The sequence below is a fragment of the Sinocyclocheilus rhinocerous genome, unplaced genomic scaffold (assembly GCF_001515625.1).
Source record: "Sinocyclocheilus rhinocerous isolate Xijiao unplaced genomic scaffold, SAMN03320098_v1.1 scaffold3583, whole genome shotgun sequence".
NCBI lineage: Eukaryota > Metazoa > Chordata > Actinopteri > Cypriniformes > Cyprinidae > Sinocyclocheilus > Sinocyclocheilus rhinocerous.
The window spans coordinates 333,157-349,299 of record NW_015648568.1 but is presented as its reverse complement, the minus strand read 5'-3'; the positions used below and the strand labels follow the sequence as shown (position 1 = coordinate 349,299).

The following is a 16,143-nucleotide window of genomic DNA, read 5'->3' as shown; positions in this document are numbered from 1 at the left end:
AGACATGCAGCGAGATAGACAGATAGATAGACAGACAGACAGACAGAAAGATATATAGACAGACAGACAGATAGACAGATAGCTAGATAGACAGATAGCTAGATATACAGACAGACAGACAGACAGACAGACAGACAGAGAGAGAGACAGACAGACATATAGATAGACAGACAGACAGACAGAAAGATATATAGAAAGACAGACAGATAGACAGATAGCTAGATATACAGACAGACAGACAGACAGACAGACAGACCGATAGATAGATAGATAGATAGAGAGAGAGAGAGATAGTTAGACAGACAGACAGACAGACAGAGAGAAAGATATGCCTATATTTAGTACAAGTAAAATACTTAAGTACTGTTAAAATCAGATACTTTAAGACTTTTACTCAAGTTGTTTTGAAATTGGTGACTTGTAACGTGTAGTGGAGTAATTTTCACTGTAAGGTATCTGTACTTTTACTCAAGTATGGTTTTTAGGTACTCTTTACACCTCTGGTTAATATTCAACTGCATATTCTCTCATTTTTGTGTTTCCTGGTGTCCTTGCAATATTAAAACATAATTCATAGAGAAACAGCGGATGCGAGAGCCGTAAAGTCTGCGTCTGGGAATATGAAGAGAAGAGCAGGAAGCCTCAGAATCCCACAGGAGCTCATTATCTGCTCCAGTATCCAGACGAGCTCGGCTGCGACGTATTATTGCACTGCCATAACCTACTGACTATCAGCTTAATGCCTTTTTAACACTATAGACAGAGTGTCTGAGTGTGAGATGCCATTTAGAGCCACAGGACCTCCCGTATTCACTGAAAAGATGTGAAATGACTGCACATTTATTTTTAGGACCTACTTCTTAAAATGACTTTCACTGGTGTTACCCACTGGATTTCTATCCGGGTTCTTCTCAAACAGTCCTGCCAAGCTAATACAACCAGAGGATGTTTCGCTTGGTTTCAGGTTTTTGCAGGTCGTCTGTCCACAAGCCATCACTTTGGGCTAAAAGGAGTCGTGTTTTCTGACTCCCGAGGGGTTTTTCTGCTTACAGAGGAGATCCGCTGGCAGCTAGAGCTTCCACAAAGCTGTTAATGTGCATGTGTTTGCAGCAGCATGTTCAGACAGACTGTAAGCTCACGGCAGGAGAGGTGTGTTATGAATAAAATATACAGCGCTGAGGGAGTCCAGACCATAGTTTGGCCATCGCAACTTCAGATGCAATTGAGAAGAAAGAGAACAGGATGAGGAAAGAGAGACCATATTCATAATTTCATTATGATTCTTTTAAATTGTTTGGGTTGTGACATTGGATTTATACAGTTTAATTCAGAAGTTAACGATAATACACAAGCCCTGCTGAATATTTCAAAGCACAGCTGCAAAAAGAACCAAAAACCTTGTTATTTCTGCAGGTTTCATTGAAACGGCCAAACTCAGTGAGTGTGAGACACGAGAGGATTCATGGGAAACTGTTACTCAGTGCAGCATAGAAACACAACGGAGAAAGGTTATAAAGGTTTTATGATGCCCAGAGATTTCAGTGAGCAAGAGACGTTTCTGAGGCTATGAAGATGAAAAGGTGTTGAGATGCTTCTCTCAACCAAAAAATGCTCTCTTGAGGATCCAAAATATTGTCATGCAATATGAATAAAAAAAAATAAGTCATAAAAAGTAACGAAAATAAACATTGACTTATTAAACTTCTTAATTTACACTGCTGTTCAAAAGCTTGCCAACAATTTTTAAAAATGTTTTTGAAAGAAGTCTCTTCTGCTCATCAAAGGTGCATTTATTTGATCTGAAATACTGTAAATTAATGCTGTCAAACGAAAATAAAAGTTTGTGTTTACATAATATATGTGTGTATACTGTGTACATATATTAATGCACACACGTTTATGCATATATTTAAGAAAAATATGTTACATTTATATATAAAATATTTATGTTTGTATTTAATGTAAATTATATATAAATATATATAAATACACACACATGCAAATATTTTTTTAAATATATACATGTATGTGTGTGCATTAATATACACATATTAAATATGCACAGTACACACACATATATTATGCAAACACAAACTTTTATTTTGGATGCGATTAATTGCGATTAACCGTTTGACAGCACTCCTGTAAAAATGTGAAATATTATTACAAATATATATATATACACATATATATATATATATATATTTTATTTTTTTATTTTTTACAACATTATAAGTGTATTTACTGTCACTTTTGATCAATTTAATGTGTTTCAAATTGTATCAGTTTCTGTTTTTTAAAGCCTTTCTTAATTTGATTTTCGAATTTGCACATAAATGGGACTTAACATATACCATGCTTAAAAAGCAATAGTAAATCAACTCCTGGGAACATTAAGAATAAAACTGGAGAAGATTTTCAACAGTTGGCAAACTACTGCATATTCCTATACTTACTAAAATCACATACCAATTTTCTTTGCATTATCTCCTTACATTTTTTATTTATTTATCACAATATTCATTCAAGATGTTTACCATATAGAAAAAGCTGAGAGCATTTATTCTTAACTGATTGAGCTTTACTAACAATGGTTTCTAACAGGAATTCTTAGCTTTCAGATAAATGAATGAATGAATGAATGAATGCCAGCACTGACTCACCTGACAGAGAGAAGCTGATGAGTCTCCTGCAGTCCAGAGTCTGAGGACGCTCCTGACTGATGACAGGCTTCAGCGCCTATCAGAGAGAACCACAGCGGTCAGCTGATCACGTGACTGAAGGACAGGAAGTAACTCTACACAGGCCACGCCCCCTTCTTTCTGTCCTCTTCTGTTCTTTCAGCGCATATGGCCTGATATACTGTGCTTAAAGCCCATTACTGACGCCGGCTCATGGCACCAATCAATAGCGCACATTCATTAGGACTGCATTGATTCAGCAGCCAGGAAGAGAAGGAGGAGAGGCTCATGGGACGGCGCTTCTCAGAAGAGGAAAAACTCAAGCTGTTAGGGAACACTGGCTCCAGGGTTATTACTGTAAACTAGAGTGAAGACTAAAGTAAGAGATGTAAAACACTTGTAAACTGAAGAAAAAAAAATACTGCATCATAAAAGTGGAACAAAACACAAAGTACCATTAAAAAAAGAAAAAAAGAAACAAAGTATAATCATCTATCTTCAGATGACAGCAGAATTATCTGAGACTGTGTGCAGTAAGAAATCCCACCTGCAGATGGCAATACATGTGTGATGATGCAGGCTAAACAAATTAATAAATTAGAAAGGTTAATACACGAAAATTACTAACTGAAAATCTATAAAAATATCTGAAATACATAATTTGAGATAATAAAATGGCCTTGGGGTCCAGGGTGACATTAACTATGACTAAAACTATTAAAATAATTTTTGTTTGTTGAAAAAAAAAAAAAAAAAAAAAAAATTACATAAAAAAAAAAAAATATATATAAAATAAGACGTTAACACACTAAAATTACTAACTGGAAATCTATAAAAAATATCTATAATACATAATTTGAGATAATAAAAACAACACTGCAAGACACTGTGTCTAAACAAAACAGAAAACAGAAAAACTGAACATATTATTTAAATAAAATTAATTACCCACAGCAAACTAATAATAACCCGTACTGGCACTTACTGCACCAGACGTCCTCAGTCTTCATGATTTTGTGTCTAGTCTGTTTACCTCTTTAGAAATTCAACAGTCCATTCATTAATGAGACGAGGAGGATTGTTTTTATGCCAAAGACAGTCAAAGAGATTTACGGTGCACAAAACAAACACATTTCTCAACACTTCATTTCAGTCAGTCTACTATAAACTCCTACTTTCCGATCTTTGTAATGTACGTACACATGCAGACCTTCCAGAAAACTGCCTATAAATGCGTCCAAACACCCTTCAGAGAGCACAGAGACAAACAGCAGGCAAGAGGGAAAAGCAGAGCATGTGTTTGGACGCTTCGCACACAAATGAGATGCAAATCCTGTCCTCCTGAGCGCCGCTGCTTCAGCCAGATTACTCTGATTAAACTGATCCAGACCGGGTTATTACACAAACGCTGCGGTTTGAAGCACAAATCCTACTTCTGTCACGATTTCGGTGGGGTCTGCTTGGGCTTTGTTATCATGGAGCACATGGCCTTTTGTTTTGACGGCTTGCCATGTGCTCTGCTGTCATCCTGGTGTTCACCCCGCCCCTCTCGTTATCCCTGTTAGCTAATTCTCCCTTCTCACCTGCACCTCGTTTTGTCCTCATTATTCTTCCCTTTATCTGGCCCTCTTGGATGCTATCTTGTGTCAGTCCGTAATATGTTGTGCAGCAGCTTAGATCGTCTCTGTCCATACTGTGTTTGCCTGAATCAGTTTTTTTTATTTTTTCTAGTCTAGTCGGTCTGGCGTTCCTGTTTTTGTCACCCTCCCCTTTCTACCCTCCTGCCCCCCTAGGACTCTGGTCGGCTCTCTTCCTTGGCTCGCGCTACTCATAGGTCTGTCTCTCCACGGCAGTTCCGTCCTATTCCTCTCTGCCTACGCTCGATACCACCCCTGGAATTTAGCGGTGGCTTTCTAGTGCCGGTTCGCCGCCTCTCTTCCCCGCGGGCTCGACCGCGGCTGGTCTAACCTCCGCGCTGATCAGAACTGACTTTTTGCTGGGGTTTTGCTATCCGGCTGATTATTTGACTTTTTTTGTTATCACGGTTTCAATAAACTTGGAATTTGTTTTCACCTGCTGTTGGATCCCGGTCTCGTTTCTGACAACTTCAGTCTGTTTGGTGCAGTTTTGTGGTGATGCTGTTTGCTTTTAGTAATTATTATGCTTTTATTTTCTGAAGAAGATGTTCAAGGTGTTGCCAGGATATCTTTGTAGTTGGTAAGGTAATCTGAGTTATTTTGAATGTGTTGCTAGGGGATTCTGGGTGGTTGCTAAGTCAAAAGAGTCTCTGGATACAGATGAATAAATCTCTGTTTAATCTCCAGAAGATACAAATTAGTAAAACTGACTTTATCGTCACTATAGACACTTTTGTCATAAAAAAACAAAACACACACCACAGAATATCATACAGCCAAATGCAAAAAAAAATAATATATATATATATATAAACATGACCATAATCCAGGAACATATTTTCATAACTCAAAGTAAAATAAAATAAAAATAGCCACAAATTAGTTTTAGTTTTTGATACATGGTATAGCCTATTATAAAAGTTGCATTAAAAATTCACAAGATAGCACAAGACTGTACTGAGAAAATTAATGCTATTAAATATTTTAAATGATGCACATTAACTTTTGCAGCCCTAAAATAAAGAAAAATACAATCAAATAAATAAAAATAAACTAAAAATGGAAATTAAATTAAATTAAAACAAATTCAAAACTACGTTTCACATGTTAAAATGTTTTTAGATGTACTATGGTAGTGCCTTCACTGTAAAAAGTGGTAAGAGCTGTTTCTACCTGATTTACCTGATCAATGTTTTTTTCTGTACAATATTATGTATTTATCAATATTAAATAATACTTTTGACTTAATAAAACCCGTTAATTTAGATGTTATCATTGTTAGGTTACCTTTTTTTTTAGGTTTTAGGTTACCATTTTTAGGTTACCGTTCAGTATTCAGTATGGTATATACCAACACAAAATCAATTCTGGATATTATATGGAACAATGAGTGCTACATCAATATAATCTAATAAATGCTATATAATATGTAGAAACCTTCAGTCCCGGAATATGACGAGTGAACTGCATCCATGATGCTACGCAGTCATTAGAAATAGGGTTGGTGTAGGGCAATAGAATATACGGTCTGTACAGTAGAAAAACCATTACGCCTATGGAGAGTCCCCACAAGGATAGCTGACCAGACAGTGTGTGTGTGTGTGAGAGTGAGTGTGTGTGTGTGTGTGTGTGTGTGTGCGTTTGAGTGTGTGTGCGTGTTCACAAAAACAACCTCAGTGTGTGGTTTCCTTATTAGTGTTGAACGAAATATTGAATATTCATTCAATGTTTGCAAATGTTTTGCTGGCGATGTAAAATTAAACCACATTATGTTGGTTGTAATATGGTTCTTCTTTGGTCATTAGGTTTCCTGAAGGCTGCGTCACAAGACTAGTTCAGACTAGTTAAAAGACTTCTCTTAAAAGAGTTATTTAGTTCAATTCCCTCCACTGAATCAGTGAATCGATTCAAAACTTAACGATTCAATGATTTGGTTGTGCCGACAATCATATTCAAAACATTAACATATATTTAATATATAAAAATATACTGTAAAATAAATTCTGTCACTTTTACAGAAAAAAAAAAACAGTAAAATACAGCAAAAATGTAAACATATTTACAAAACAACCTGTAAATTTTACAGTTTAAAATTTACCATTATTTAATTAACAGCTTTTTACTGTAGCACTTTACAGTCTTTATAGTTAAAATTATAATCATTTGACAGTGTATGTTTTTGTAACATATTTGTAGATAAATATTGAAAATATTGATGCTTGTTACTATGCATTTTTGTATTGGTGTATGTAAATTAAAATGATAAAGATTTGTCCTAGCGTTCAGACCTTTCTTATGCTTTACTTTGTGCATGAAATATTAATATAAGGCAGAGAAAATTAAATAAGTTATAGCTAATAAAATGACATCACCTACTACACCCACAACTACACACACATTCACTTACACAACAGCAAAGGCAAAATACTTCACCGAATCATAAAAATATGCCCACGAACGCTATTTTTATTCTGACTCCCAAATGAGTTCTTTTCACTCGACTCACACATATTGCATTACTCTGAAATTACACCGTATGCACAAAAACTATTTAGAAAGCGCTCGACCATCCACGTCTGACTGAACTACACTGTTCTCTATTCACATCCAAACATAAACTCAAAGCTGTCTTTCATCTGCATCGGTTTGCCGTGACAGCTTCTTTCTGCTGACTACACCAAGGAAGTCATTTGATACTAAAGGACAAACCTTCGAACTTACATAGAAAAGAAAAAACACTGTTTGATACATACTCTGTATTGGGTTTATATGAATATATAATAATATTAAAATATACACTATATATGTTATATTTATAATATATTTAAATACTCTACCACTGGAAGTAATAATAACTTTATCTTGAGTTCATTTGTATTTACTTTAGTGCTTTTTTAATGCCATGTCAGCAGCAGCTAACATTTTAAAATACTTTCTGGTGATACTTTTTTAAAAACACTTGATCTTGAGAAAGGCTTTATCAGACTGATTCAAACGGTAACTCGCAAGTTTGTGGGACTTTTTAAAACTATTAAAAGGACCAGCTTTAAGAGCCATTTGTTTGTGAATCAGACTACACTGCTCACATATGTTATTGCGTGCAGCTCAACGCTTAATAGAGACTTAATGTTTTCTTGCCATTATTTCTGAGAAAAATGCGTTAAGACTGCTTATATAATTGTTAAATAACTTCAATTTATAAATTATTAACTTATTGTTAAATAACTTAAAAAATAAAAATCTAAAAAAATTAATTAATAAATAACTTTTGCTGATCTACATGTTCATTTATATTTTAAACAGTGAATGTTAAAAGTGAAAACATTTTATTTATATTTGAGATGTTTACTTTGAGGAACAGGGCCCGGTTACACTAATAATAATAATAATAATAATAATAATAATAAATGTTAGTATCACTCAGAAATTACTAGTAAATTTCACACTTTATTCCAAAGACAAGTAACACATTGAATTAAAAGTGACATTTTAAATCCTAAAATAGTATGTTAATGTACAACACACTACAATAATCTTTTTTACAGTGTACAACAAACCTTTAAGTCACAGAAAGCCTTAATATTGCTTTTGTATTATCCATAGAGTTTGCTGCGAATGGCTGCAGGCGTGTTAAGAGCTCTAAATTGGATTGCTGACCAATTAAAAGCATTCATGGATAAAACTGCTGAATATATGCAGAAACGAGGCAAAAACGAATGCCAAATAAACACGCAGACTGCAGCAGCCAGAAACCTCACTTGTAATCGTCTCAAGTGTTTCCAGCAATGTCAAGCAGAACATTCATGATCACAAAATCACAGCACAATAACTCTTGGCATCTATATGCAGCTCTAGAAGTTTCCTAAGACCTGAAAGCAAAAGCAACCATGGCAGCTACCTTCACCCAGCCAGGTATCCAGGTGAGAGCGCCCTCCCTCTTCCTCCTCGTGATCCGGTCGGGCGACATCAGCCCCGGGTGATAATTCACAATCAGAGCCCTAGTTAACGGAGCGCATCCATAAAGACCAGCCAGCCTCGCTTTGCCATCCATCAGCGTGTCCGCAGCTCTTCTCCGTATCCTCCGAAACCCATCCGCTGTACCTGATCCCAGGCTTTTCCGCCGAGGTTATTTTTAAACAGCTCGCCCGAGAAAGGGCACTGGTGTTGAGATCAAGTTTTCTGGCTCTCAGCATTTCTGTGGACCACGCCAGCACAAAGGCACTGCGGATATGCAATCTCTGGCTTGGGTTTAGTGCTAACAAAGGGTTATTTAGGGGTGCTTATGCTGGAAATCGTGATTATTAGCAGCTGATCTTCAGATGAGGTCTGTCTCATCGATCCATCCACAGGGTGTAAGGTCACGAAGGTATTTGATCAAATACAAAGAGCTTATTGCCTAATGATTGTCTTTTGTATTTAGGGGGAATGACCTTTAATCCTTTCAACATTTTAATCTAATTTATGAATGCTGAGAGAAGGGCAAACCGTTTTACTTGGCTATGAACGGCAAGATAAGAGCTACTAAAGCACTTATTATCATCCAGTAATTCCAGCCGCAGTGAAACCCCCTACATTTTCTTAACATACACTTTAAAACGTGAACATGTGCTATTTCTCAGATATGCTGTGTATGTTTGTAGCTTCATAACTTCTTAAGACAATCAGCTGAGCTGTAAATGCCATGTGACTAATTATTTTGCAAAAAACACTGGGAAAAATGCTTGCTTTTATGCTTTTAAGAGCCTCTGAAACATAATTGGGCACTGGTAAAATATCTATAATAGTTTAATGAAATATTTGGTAACACTTTCTATGAAGCCCGTATTTTTAATACATTATAAAGGTATTCTTCAGGCATTATAATGAATGCATAATGCATTATGTTGTATCATCTCATGAATATTCATAAGAACAGTTTTAATATATTATAATATTTACTTATTTGTGGTTATAGCTTTTAAGAGTATGATGATTTATAACACAATGAACACGTTGCATCCACTTTTACAATGGATTATATTTCTCATAGTTATAATGTATTATACGTCTCACATATTGCCATTTTTCTTATGCTACTTTACTTAAAGCGGTCAAAGACCACTTATAAGTAATAATAATAATCCAATTGGGCGAGACTCGAGGGATAATCCAGGTACACAGGCAGTGATCAGAACACGGGGAAACAGACAAGGCAAGACGATGAAAACAAGGAAAACAAGACACTAGGTTCAGTAATGCAGCTATCGCTAGATGAGTGATAAACGCAGAACAATACACGAGACTAAAACAGAAAACACGGAATGGCTCGGTAAGGCAGCTAACACTTGGGGAGTGGAAAATGCAGAACAATACACGGCCATCTGAACAGGAACTGAGAGAGTGTTAAATAGTGTGTGTAATGGCTCTCAGGTGAGCGTGTGAAATGTGACGGCTGTGTGATCAGTGAATTCAGCTGTGTAAGTGCAAGTGAATGATGGGAACTGTAGTCCGGAGTGACATGTAACAGACTGTGTAGTGTGAGAGTCAATGTAATGGTAGAATGAAATCTAGTGGCAATCGGCCGGAAGGCCACGGACCGGATTCGTGACAATATCAACTAGCGGTCATTCGAGTATTAGTATTTCTGCTACTGTAAATATTTGCTAACACTTTATTTTGATGGTCAACCAACAGATAAACTGACTATAAGTGTCTTTGCAAGTACGTCAACTTATTCTACCATACTAGATTATACCATTCTTGAGCATACTAATACTCTAATGAGAGTTAGTTGGCATGTAGTTGCAAAGTTGCTTATAGTCGATTGACGAAGGGGACCATCAAAATAAAATGTAACCATGTAAATTAAGTAGTGTTCATTGTGTGTTATAAATAATCATACTCTTAAACTTATAACCACAAATACGTAAGTATTATGATGTATTATAATTGTTGTTATGATTATTCATGAGTTGATATAGCATATTATACGTTTTTTTATAATGCATTATGCATTCATTATAATGCCTTAAGAATACCCTTATAATGTATTATAAATACGGGCTTCATAGAAAGTGTTACCAAATATTTTTCAAAAAACATGTCATTGTGATTTAGTTAGCATTTACCAGCAGGAGCAAACTAGCCCAAACTGAAGCCCTTGGATCTGACTCATAAAAACCTACTTTCATTGGCGTAATCAAACCTTCCGGCTTCGCTACCGTTCGGACGTTCTTGCTTACTGCTCTACGCTTTGCTCCCTATTTCTGTACTTTTCTTTGATTTTTCTAAGATTTTTACTTCAGCAGATCAGCACAGTGCTCAAACAACATATTTTTGGCACAAACACTAAAACAAAAAACTCTCTGGGACTGGAATAATACCACGAAAAAGAAGACTTTTGCCTCCCACTGCCAGCAGCTTACATTCCGGAGAAGGGAAAACACAGCTGCCCACATTCAAACAGAAGAGAAAGAAAATGCCTCCTGTTGAATCTACTTGCTGCATGAACTACTGCAAACTTCTACAAAGGATTGCGGTTCTTGAAACAAAGTTACTTGCTGGACTTCCAAAACAGGCAGAACACTCAGCATATTTTTTTTTCTTTTCTTTTATGTAAAGCACTTTGAATTACCATTGTGTATGAAATGTGCTATACAAATAAACTTGCCTTGCCTTGCCTTGCCTTGCCTTAAGAGATAATATTTAATAATATATTTAACCTATTGAAACCACTTATTATTTAGTTTTTTTTTTATCTTTACTACCATTCAGAACAGATGTTTGAGGTCAGTAAGATATATATTTTTTTAAATAATACTTTAATTCCACAAAGAGATATTAAATTGATCAAAAGTGACAGTAAAGATATTTATAATGTTGTAAAAGATTTATATTTCAAATAAATGCTGTTCTTCTGAACTTTCTATTTATCTGTGAATCCTGAAAAATAAAATGTATTACAGTTTACTTACTGACAAGCAGTCTGGAACTTTATTAAAAATAAAGTTCATTAAATAAAGTTTATCATTTGGTTTCTGCGTAGACCTGCCTTTGCCACTTCTGTCAATTACCTACTACATGGGCGGGGCTAAATGGCAGCGCACAACTGATTTAACCACAAACACCAAAACCAAGGGTGTGTGTGCATGTGTATCTGAGTGTGTGTGTGTGCATGTGTGTATCTGTGGGTGTGTATCTGAGAGAATGTGTGAGTATGTGTGTGAGTGAGAGAGTGAGTGTGCGTGTGTGTGTGTGTGTATCTGTGGGTGTGTATCTAAAAGAGGGTGTGAGTATGTGTGTGTGTGTGAGTGTGTGTGTGTGTGTGTATCTGAGTGTGTGTGTGCATGTGTGAGTGTATCTGAGTGTGTGTGTGTGTATCTGTGGGTGTGTATCTAAAAGAGGGTGTGAGTATGTGTGTGTGTGTGAGTGTGTGTGTGTGTGTGTATCTGAGTGTGTGTGTGCATGTGTGAGTGTATCTGAGTGTGTGTGTGTGTATCTGTGGGTGTGTATCTAAAAGAGGGTGTGAGTATGTGTGTGTGTGTGAGTGTGTGTGTGTGTGTGTATCTGAGTGTGTGTGTGTGTGTGTGTGTGTGTGTGTGTGTGTGCATGTGTGAGTGTATCTGAATGTGTGTGTGTGTGTGTGTATGTGTGCATGTGTGTATCTGTGGGTGTGTATCTGAGAGAGTGTGTGTGTATGTGTATCTGAGTGTGAGTGTGTGTGTGTGTGTGTTTACTCACATTGGCAGAGGGGTTTCGCACCGTCACGCTGGGCGTCGTGGCTCTGAGCACTCCACTCATACCATGATAATATTTGAAGCAAACCTTCGTCTCAGCTGTACGAGGGAGAAACAGAGGAACAGAACAATGTGAAGGTCAAAACACTGTCGACTTACACACTGATCCACGACTGAGGAGGAAAAACAGGCAGAAAATCTCCTCATTCTCTCAAACTCAGAGCAGAAATGAGAAGCTGAATTGGTGTTGTTATACTAATTACATAATCAGTATTCAACAGCACAACTGTTTCCAACATTGATAATAATCAGAAATGTTTCTTGAGCAGCAAATCAGCATATGTGCAGTACATCTGCATTATGTTCTGCAACATCTAGACGGACCAGGGACTTATGTGAGGATCCTGTTTGTGGACTTCAGCTCGGCCTTTAACACCATCATCCCAAAGAGCTGCTGAAACAGTTCTACTCCGCCATCATTGAATCCATCCTCTGTACTTCAATAACTGTCTGGTTCAGCTCAGCTGCCAAATCTGACCTCAGAAGACTACAGAGGGTAGTCCGGACTGCTGAGTGAATCATTGGTACAACCCTCCCTTCTCTCCAAGAACTGTACTCATCCAGAGTGAGCAAAAGGGCTGGTAAAATCACTCTGGACCCCTCACATCCAGCACACTCCCTCTTTGAACTGTTGCCATCTGGTCGACGCTACAGTGCTCTGAGCACCAGAACGGCCAGACACAGGAACAGTTTCTTCCCTCAGGCCATCCATCTCATGAACACTTGACAATAACTGTGTAACACACACTATTTATTCACTCATACACTTATTTATCTAACACACATACTCAGTCTACATTTCAATTTGCACATAATATACCTGTACATACAACTGTCTATTGTTATATACCTGTACATACAATTGTCGATTTGTATATTTTTTTATTCCTTATTTTACTTGTTCTATTTTTTATTTATTTTTATTTTTTATTATCTGTGTTTTTTTGTTCTGTCACTGTCATTCTGTTACACTGTGGAAGCTTCTGTCACGAAAACATATTCCTCGTATGTGTAAACATACCTGGCAATAAAGCTCATTCTGATTCTGATTCTGATATTAGAATGATTTCTGAAGATCATGTGACACTGAAGACTGGAGTAATGATGCTGAAAATTCAGCTTTGATCACAGAAATAAATTACATCTGAACATATATTCACAAAGAAAACAGCTATTTTAAATTATAATAATATTTCACAGTTTTTACTGTATTTTTTAATCAAATAAATGCATCTTTGGTGAGCAGAAGAGAGTTTTGAGCACTGGTGTACCATTATCATATATATATACTATATTGCAATGGTACTCCAAAATGCTACAAAGAACAGCATGGTAAAAAAAACAAAAAAAAACATGGTACATGTCCAAGTCATGGTAGAATCACCCTCCAAACAACTATGGAAAAGTTTGGATGAATATCACACTCAGATCGGTGCAATGAAAGCTGACATCTCGCTAAAGTGAATGTGAAAGTGAACAGAATACAGTTTGCACAGTAGAAAAACTATTAAGCCTATGAAATAAACCAATGAAACACATATAATTATGTGTGTGTGCCGATGGACCGTGCTCCTCCAGGTGAGCTGCAGAGCTAAATATGTCTCATTTAGTTACTATGCCTTCTAAAAATGGAGTTATCATGACTGGCCTACTTCCCTGTGCTGCCCACACCTGGCTTCATTTCACCTGAATAATGCAGAGCAATTTCTTTCCTAACTGCCCACAAAGTGTTTTTGACACAGATTTATATAATCACGCCAACCAGCATGAAGGAGTCGAGGTGGAAGATTGCCTGATCAAAGACGAAGACAGTCTTGAAAATGTGCAGACGCTGAGAAATATATCCTCACACAGGAACTTCACAGGAATCAGAAAATAAGCCGGCTACAGAAATACAGTGACATCTGAAACGGTTTCTATCCTGAAGACGATGAAGACTGCATCTGTGGCGGTTGTGAAAGTGGACTGTCGATTGCCTTTTTGGCAACATCAGCGATACGCGGAGAAATAAGCAAAATCCAAACCCTGAGGCGACTTTGTAAAAGTGCATTAATGGAAGAAAGAGACAACGAGTCAGGAAGAGGATACTGACCCTCCATGAAGTACAAGCTGGCATCGATTCTCCACACGATCTGGCCTTTGTGGGAGCCGCTCACGCCACGACTCTTATAGTCCAGAAAGTTTTCTGACAGAACCTCGTCTGTGAAAGAAAGAGAAATAACAGCAGAAGGTTGTTTTCTCTTGTTCTGCCTCCATTTCAAGGTCAAATAACATGCTACGCTTGGAATAAAACTATTTTAAGTCATTACATTGCTAAGGGCATGAGAAACAAATGGGATTTATTTTAATAAGATATTTTACGTCCTCTGTAGAGGGCATCAGGACTCATTTATTAAGAAAATGAAAAGACACTATAATTTTTTAGGTTCCAGGCTATTTGTTTGAACAAAACTTTGCATAAAGATACTCCCAGTTATATTATAAAATATATTACAGAATGATTAGATATACTATTTTATACCCATAAATGGGTTTTCCCATTCTATCACATTCAATCTAATTTGCATATTAATGTGTTCTATTGAAAAAAGAAGTGTAATAAAAAAATAATAATATTAATATTAATAATAATATAATAAAATAATATTAAATATATATACAACTAATAATGTGAAATATTATTACAATTTAAAATAACTGTTTTCTGTATTAATATATTTTAAAATGCAAATATAGCTGATTCTGATTTGCTGCTCAATTTAATTTAAAGTATTATTGGCGCTTAATTATTAATAATGGGTTCTTTGATGAATAGAAAGTTCAAAGCATTTATTTGAAATAGAAATCTGCTGTAACATTATGAATGTCACGTTTGATCAATTTAATGCAACTCTTCTGAATAAAAGTGTTAATTTAGTTTTTATTATTATTATTTTTAATCTTACTTAACCCCAATCTTTTGCAATGTATGATGGTTTTCACCAAAATATTGTGCAGCACGACTGTTTTCAACATTGATAATAATCAGAAATGTTTGTTGAGCAGCAAATCAGCATATTATACTGATTTCTGAAGATCATGTGACACTGAAGACTGGAGTAATGATGCTGAAAATACAGCTGCGCATCACAGAAATACATTACAGTTTAACAGATATTCACATAGAAAACAGCTGTTTTAAATTGTAATAATATTTCACAATTTTACTGTATTTTTTAGATCAAATAAATGCAGTCTTGGTGAGTTACAAGAGACTTCTTTCAAAAACATTTGAAATTGAATTATTCCAAACTTTTGACAGGTAGAGAGTATATATGTATGTGGATCACCGATGAGGTACATGCCGATCCAGTCGCCGGCGTCCACCTCCTCTCTGACGTCCCAGCAGATGACGAGCTGGTCTGATTGTCCGATGCAGTAGAGCGAGGTGCTGGCGCTCAGGGTGGAGCGGCTCTGTAAGGACACCAGGTCCGTGTCGCTGGTGGATCGAGCCGAGCTGAAGTGTGTCTCGCTCTTACACCGCCGGCGAGACGGAGAGGCCATGGCTGCCAGGCCCAGAAACCTGCTCTGGTACAGGTTCTGCAGAGAAAGTCATGCCACTTTCACTCTTGTGTTATATTTGACTTGGTGGCTTCATTGTTTATCACAGTTTATCATGGGAGCAGTTGAACTGATCATGTTAAATACTTATCTTAAAGTGACATTACAATTCATTATTGCAGAAAAAAACACATGGAAAACTGACCAAAGAAAGTTTTTTTTTTTTGGAGAACTTAATATCTCTATCTCTAAAACTCGTACATTTTCTACACTGGAAAAAAATTAAAAAGGTCAGTTGCTGCTTTACATTTTTAAGGTTGTACAAGTCGTTTCAAATTAAATTACATTAAACGTTGAATTAAAAAAAAAAAAAAAAAAGTTGAATTTCATATAACTTAAAAGAAATTGTTCAACTTATTTGGATGAGTTAAAATAATGTAAAAACATACACGTTTTTTTACAGTGTGTAACTTTATCTCCAAATTTTTATAGCTTAATTTTTATAGTAGA

General features: G+C 36.2%; 1 protein-coding gene across 1 annotated transcript in view; it reads right to left on the bottom strand.

The window, feature by feature from the left end:
- The window catches only part of LOC107709914 (E3 ubiquitin-protein ligase HECW1-like), a 54,873-nt gene that overhangs the window by 32,553 nt on the left and 6,177 nt on the right, over positions 1–16,143 (bottom strand). The window contains exons 2-5 of the mRNA XM_016514581.1: positions 15,423–15,672; positions 14,186–14,293; positions 12,038–12,132; positions 2,664–2,739 (exon numbers count right to left, since the gene is read on the bottom strand). Coding sequence (XP_016370067.1) covers positions 2,664–2,739; positions 12,038–12,132; positions 14,186–14,293; positions 15,423–15,672 — 529 coding nt within the window. The remainder of the gene's footprint in view (positions 1–2,663; positions 2,740–12,037; positions 12,133–14,185; positions 14,294–15,422; positions 15,673–16,143) is intronic.